This window comes from Haliotis rubra, unplaced genomic scaffold (assembly GCF_003918875.1).
Source record: "Haliotis rubra isolate DU_JTF1 unplaced genomic scaffold, ASM391887v1 Scf62, whole genome shotgun sequence".
Lineage (NCBI taxonomy): Eukaryota > Metazoa > Mollusca > Gastropoda > Lepetellida > Haliotidae > Haliotis > Haliotis rubra.
The window spans coordinates 1,451,514-1,457,925 of NW_025767324.1; the positions used below are offsets into that span (position 1 = coordinate 1,451,514).

The 6,412-nt window shown below is 37.8% G+C and overlaps 1 protein-coding gene across 4 annotated transcripts in view; it reads left to right on the forward strand.

The window, feature by feature from the left end:
• The window catches only part of LOC124256211 (nucleobindin-2-like), a 28,708-nt gene extending 22,521 nt beyond the window's left edge, over nucleotides 1–6,187 (forward strand). For 2 of the 4 annotated variants that reach the window (XM_046690189.1, XM_046690190.1), the window contains exons 10-12: nucleotides 1,800–1,883; nucleotides 2,146–2,787; nucleotides 2,908–6,187. In XM_046690189.1, coding sequence (XP_046546145.1) covers nucleotides 1,800–1,883; nucleotides 2,146–2,787; nucleotides 2,908–3,027 — 846 coding nt within the window. In that variant the 3' untranslated portion in view covers nucleotides 3,028–6,187. The remainder of the gene's footprint in view (nucleotides 1–1,799; nucleotides 1,884–2,145; nucleotides 2,788–2,907) is intronic. The other 2 variants (XM_046690192.1, XM_046690191.1) reach the window with 2 other exon arrangements.
• The last annotated feature ends 225 nt before the right edge of the window (nucleotides 6,188–6,412 follow it).

Here is a 6,412-nt window from a genome sequence, read left to right on the forward strand (position 1 = left end):
AGGAAGGGTGGACATGTTTGATGGATGGAATATGGTTGATAGAACATGATTGTGAAAGTGTTGGTGATGATGGATTAAAGATGTGTAATTGTATGGTAATTGGTGGATAGAAGGTGTTTGGTAAATGGTTGTTAAAGGAAGGATAGAAGTTGATGGATGGTAGAGGATAGTTCATTGATTGGTTGTGATGATAGTAGAAGGCTGGTAATGGATCTTTGTTGTGGAGTTAAGAATGTAGTTGATGGATTGTTTGTTGTGGATGGTAGAATGTAGTTGATGGATTGTTGGTGATGGATGGTAGAATGTAGTTGATGGATTGTTTGTGATGTATGGTAGAATGTGGTATGGATTGTTTGTTGGGATGTAGTTGTGGATGGATGGTAGAAGGTAGTTGATGGATATGGTAGAATGTAGTTGATGGATTGTTTGTGATGGATGGTAGAAGGTAGTTGATGGATTGTTGTGGGTGGTAGAAGGTAGTGGATGTAGATGGTAGTAGTTGATGGATAGGATGGTGGATGGTAGAATGTAGTTGATGGATTGATGGATGGTAGAAGGTAGTTGATGGATTGTTTGTGATGGATGGTAGAAGGTAGTTGATGGAGAAGGTAGTTGATGGATTGTTTGTGGTGGATGGTAGAAGGTAGTTGATGGATTGTTTGTGATGGATGGTAGAATGTAGTTGATGATGGATTGTTTGTTGTGGATGGTAGAAGGTAGTTGATGGATTGTTTGTGATGGATGGTAGAATGTAGTTGATGGATTGTTGTGGGTGGTAGAATGTAGTTGATGGATTGTTTGTGATGGATGGTAGAAGGTAGTTGATGGATTGTTGTGGGTGGTAGAATGTAGTTGATGGATTGTTGTGGAATGTAGTTGATGGATTGTTTGTTGTGGATGGTAGAAGGTAGTTGATGGATTGTTGTGGGTGGTAGGGTGGTAGAATGTAGTTGATGGATTGTTTGTGATGGATGGTAGAATGTAGTTGATGGATTGTTGTGGTGGATGTAGAATGTAGTTGATGGATTGTTGTGGGTGGTAGAATGTAGTTGATGGATTGTTTGTGATGGATGGTAGAAGGTAGTTGATGGATTGTTTGTGATGGATGGTAGAAGGTAGTTGATGGATTGTTGTGGGTGGTATAAGGTAGTTGATGGATTGTTTGTTGTGTGTGGTAGAATGTAGTTGATGGATTGTTGTGGGTGGTAGAAGGTAGTTGATGGATTGTTTGTGGTAGAAGGTAGTTGACGGATGGGTTGTGGATGTTAGAAGTTAGTTGATGAAGGGTGTGTTGTGGTGGATGGTAGAAGGTAGTTGATGGATAGGTTGTTGTGGATGGTAGAATGTAGTTGATGGATTGTTGTGGGTGGTAGAAGGTAGTTGATGGATTGTTTGTGGTAGAAGGTAGTTGACGGATGGGTTGTGGATGTTAGAAGTTAGTTGATGAAGGATGTGTTGTGGTGGATGGTAGAATGTAGTTGACGGATGGGTTGTGGATGGTAGAGGGTAGATTATAAAGGGTGTGTTGTGGTGGATGGTAGAAGGTATTTAATAAAGGGTGTGTTGTGGTGGATGGTAGAAGGATTAAATTATTAACCATGGATGGTGATGAATGTGAATTATTATCACCCAACACAAATGAATGAAACATTCCCCTAAGAGTAGTATTTGGGGATATGTATGGGAAGTTTAATGAAAGTCCATTGCATTATTTCAAGAAGGGAGATGTAAGCACTGGAAGCAGTACTCCCAGCAGTGCTATCCGTTGAAAGATTTCCATCTGTTTGTTGCTGTTACAGACCGTTGATGAGGACCAACTATTCACCGATGAGGAATATCAGAAGTTTGTGGAGGAACATCATGCTCAGCCTGGATTAATTAACGTAGGTTCATTAATTATTAACACCTTTGTTCTTCAGTACTTCGGTTATCTAGTGAATTTCATGTATTATAGAAATTCAAAGAACCATGACAGCTACAAAGACTTTTTATTAAACAATGATTTCTACAACATTTGTATGCACCTAATATGACATGCACCTTTGTATTTGTTCCCAGTGCTAGTTGATGTCTTGTTTTGACTAAATTAGTTGATTTCTGTATGAAAATGTTTGCGTATGTTGATTTATGTATTGCAACTTTCAGCAACCACCTGAACATGTTGACCCAAGTGTGATGCACATGAACCAGGGTCAAGTTCCTCTAGGCCAAGTGCCACAGCAAGGTCAGAACCTTCAGTATCAAGGTCAGCCTCAAGGTCATGACTTCCAGCAGCAGCAGCAACAATATGCACAGCAACAACAAATCCTGCAACATCAACAGCAACAGTTTGCCCAGCAACAGGTTGTTCAACAGCAACTTGCAGAACAGCATGCTCAGATGCAACAGCACATTCAACAGCAGCAACAGCAACAACATCAGCAGCAACAGCAACATATTCAGCAACAGCAAATGCTTCAACATCCTCAAATGGGCCAGCAGTTGAACCAACAACAGGCTCAACAACAGCAAGCTCAAGTACCAGTGCAGGGTCAACAACAGCAAGTTCAAGGTCAGGTTCCAGTTCAGAATCAGCAGCAGCAAGTTCAAGGTCAGGTTCCTGTCCAACAACAGCAAGTTCCTGTTCAGAACCAGCAACCTGTTCAAGGACAGCAACCTAATCAGAATCAACAAGCCCAGCAACCCGTTCAGAATCAACAAGCCCAGCAACCCGTTCAGAATCAACAAGCCCAGCAACCCATACAGAATCAACAGCAACCTGTTCAAGGACAACAACAGCAACAGCAGGTATGATCTGGAAACATTCTGGTTCAAACATTAATCTCATATTCTCTATTGAGTATTCCCCAGAAAAACAGAAACTCTGCTTACTCATATTTTTCAGTTGTTCACCACCAGTCATAACAGCAAATTCTTTATTTTTGCAGGCTCAACCAGTTCAAGGTCAAGCCTAATCTTAAAGGTGAAGGTCATTCCTGTGGAATTTGGAAGGCATCAAACTCAAAGATGACAAGGACAATGTTATGAACTGATAACAGTGATGTGATCTTGTTTATGTTATTTATTTTACTCAAGGTGGAGGAGCCATACTTATGTATATTTAGTTTTCAGATAATTTTTCTTTTGATGAAAAGAAATCAAAGTGCTTTTGTATGATGTTTATTTTGATTTTTTTCTGGCACTACTGTACATGTCATATATAAGTTTTTTAAAAATCCTCTTACATTCACACCTGGAAATCCACACTGTCACTGTCATTGAAGTGGATTTTGAAAATGAGTGTGGTTTTCATGAAAGTTCTGAATCTCACAGACATGAATCTACAGTGATAGTACTGATTTATTATCAGAAAAGGAAAGTCTAAGACTGAATGTGTGATATGAATGACTCATTCAATGACCACATTTAGTTCAGTGTTGAAACATGTATCTACCAAATTTCTGAGTTTCATGTGATTACACCATTGCCAAAAGCTGTGTAAAATCCTACTCAATCACTTCTTGTCAGAGTTATCCCCCTTCATATTCCTATCTTTCAAATTTGACCAATAATTAGCAAGTCAGGTAGCCAAGTGGTTAAGTGTTGACTAGTCATGCAGAAGGTCTGGGTTTGAATCCCCCATCAGGACATGTGAGGCCATTCTTGGTTCCCCAGCTGTGATACTGCTGGCAAATTATATAAGAGACAGAAAACCATCCTCATGAAGACAAAACTACCTTCCTTCCGCATCTTCCTTAAATATAGACACTTTGTTAATACAGTAACAGTATGGGTGAATTGAAAAGAGCGCCAAGTCTTGATGTTTTCAAGTCAGACCTAAAGACCCTGCTCTTCAAGAAATACTATGACTAGTGAACTAGTCAAATCTGTAGCGCTATGAGCAAAACCTCTGGTGTGGAGTTGAGCACATTACAAATGGACTTTATCATTAAATATATGTCACCTTCAGATGGAACAGTGTGACAGTTGTATTTGGTTACTGTTGCCCAATCCATTGTCTGTGAGAACTGTACGTTGACGTCAATTTGGATGTTGCTGTTATTTCTTGAGTGCATATTGTGTGAACTGCCAGGCTGTCATCAACTGTGGTAGCAGCTAGATATTTACTACGGCTGTCACGGATCCGGAATTTCTGTATTGATGTAAACACATACCAACTGATATTCACAAGACAGTTTAATGTAAAGTATACTCTTGTGATTGTTACTGTCTGTATTTCAAAGCACACATTTATTTTTGTTTTGTTAGAGAATTATGAAAGTTTTAGACACTGCAAAATGTTTAACCTGATTATCATAATTATACTCATAATTACAAAACATCTGATGTTAGTATTGTTACTATTTCTGACTGATGTCTTCAGTTCAATTTGTCCGAGTTGAAGCTGACACATATCGTTTCTAGATGGATGCCGCTTTGTAAGACACATAGTGGCCATCAGTGTTAAATTTCATTGACAGCCTTTTTGAAATTGGTAAGTTGGGAAGTACAATACCGACAAATTTATAGATAACAAAATAAAAGAAGTTGTTATCCGTATATTTTGCGGGATAAGTTTGAGTACCTTGTTCCAAAATCAAAGGTTCTGGATAGGTTAAGTTATTAGAGTGAAATTGTTTTTCAGAATGAATGTAAATAGTGTATCAAATCATATATCCGAGTAGGATAAAATCAGAGACCTGGATCCTGTTCCACAAAACGATCTTAGCGCTAGGATGATCATATAGTTATGTTAAAGCACTGGAGATCCCATCACCTTGGCGCTAAGATCGTTTTGTAGAAAGTGTCCTGTGTATTAAATGCTTCAGCATTAATAATTCCCTACTTAGTCTAGTTGAACTGCAGTGTCAGACAAGGATTGTTGATGTGTGCCTTTGAATATTAATTACTGATACCTGTAGCTGTATGTCTCCCATTTTTAATGTGGGACATTGAAAGTGGTATGAATGTGAACTAAAAATCTAAACCAAAGTGTCAATATGAAAAACATTCTTATGAAGTGTGTAAGGAAGCTCATGTTCTTTAAGTTAGTTTTATCGGTTTGTTGTCATATTTAATTTGTACATATTTTTGTTTTATTTCGGGGTAATATCTGTATATTGTGATTATTTTTGCGAAAGTGTTTCTGTGTTATATTTTAAATGTTTATCACTGCATGCTTTGAAACGCAACTGCTTTATACCTTTTTCCACCTTACCATATCATCACAGGGTCTTATCATTGCTGAAGGGGATTGGAAGAGCCATGTTCCAAGTGCAATTGTTTGATGCATAGAACAGTCATGTTCATGTTCCAAGTGGGTACCACATTAGGGCTTTTTACAACAAGATATGACTGAAGTCTGTGTTAAATCCTCACTCACTCCACTCACATAAGATTGTGTTATGCCAAAGACCCACGTTTGAGTCCCCACATGGGTACAATGTGTGAAGCCCATTTCTGGATTGGAAGATTACTTAAGTGGTGTAAAAATAAACTCACTCACTTCACTCCCATAAGCTTGCCAGTTTTAGACACTGCAATTGCAGAAACTGCAGATATATGGCCAATCATTGTATTAAGACTGAAATGCCAAATGTTTCTGTGCAAATGCTGTCCAATGAAACAGTAAGGCAGGATTTCACTGTGATTTGATTGGTTAATTCAAACTGAATGGATGAGACTGGAAAAACAAACATGAGGAAAGTCCCTGTGTTGTATTCATGGTTTAACTAGAATGTCTGGAATACTAGTCACCCGTCATAAAGAACGAACACTCATCTTTGGGGGAAAATTATTAACAATGTAAAGCTGAGAGTTATTTTAAATAACTTTTATGTTTAATTCCAAACACATTTGTGATGAGAGTCTGGTGCTAATATTGGGAACATGTAGTTCAGCTTGGTTTCACTTCCATTTGATGATTTTACCCACAGACAGAAATAACTGGTGAGCTGTTTATATCATGTGTTAGTTGCGAGGTGATAGGTTAGATGTGCATCGTTCAGTATTTGGCTTTGCTTGTATAAGGTTCACATTAATATGTTAAGCAATTTAATCAAATGTTTGTTTCAAGTTACTTTATCATTCCAATTCTATGAATATTCACTCATACTGATATAGTCTCACCAATAATGCTGTTTCGAAATTATGTCCATTTTTACAAAACAATGTGACTTGGTGAAAAAAATTGAAACTTCTTGTTTTATTTATTTATATTCTTTAAAATTGTGCCATTTAATGAAAACTGTTTTCTGAATATATTTTTTTGAATTGTTGAATTAGAATTAGTAGAGGTAAAGCAATGTCTTGTTCGACATAACAGATGTGAGCACCTACGTCAAAACATATAAATCTACTGGTTGAAGAATTCTGTCATTCATTGATTCAAGCATTAAACTATGCACATCCTTCATGAACAAGGGGCAGTGGG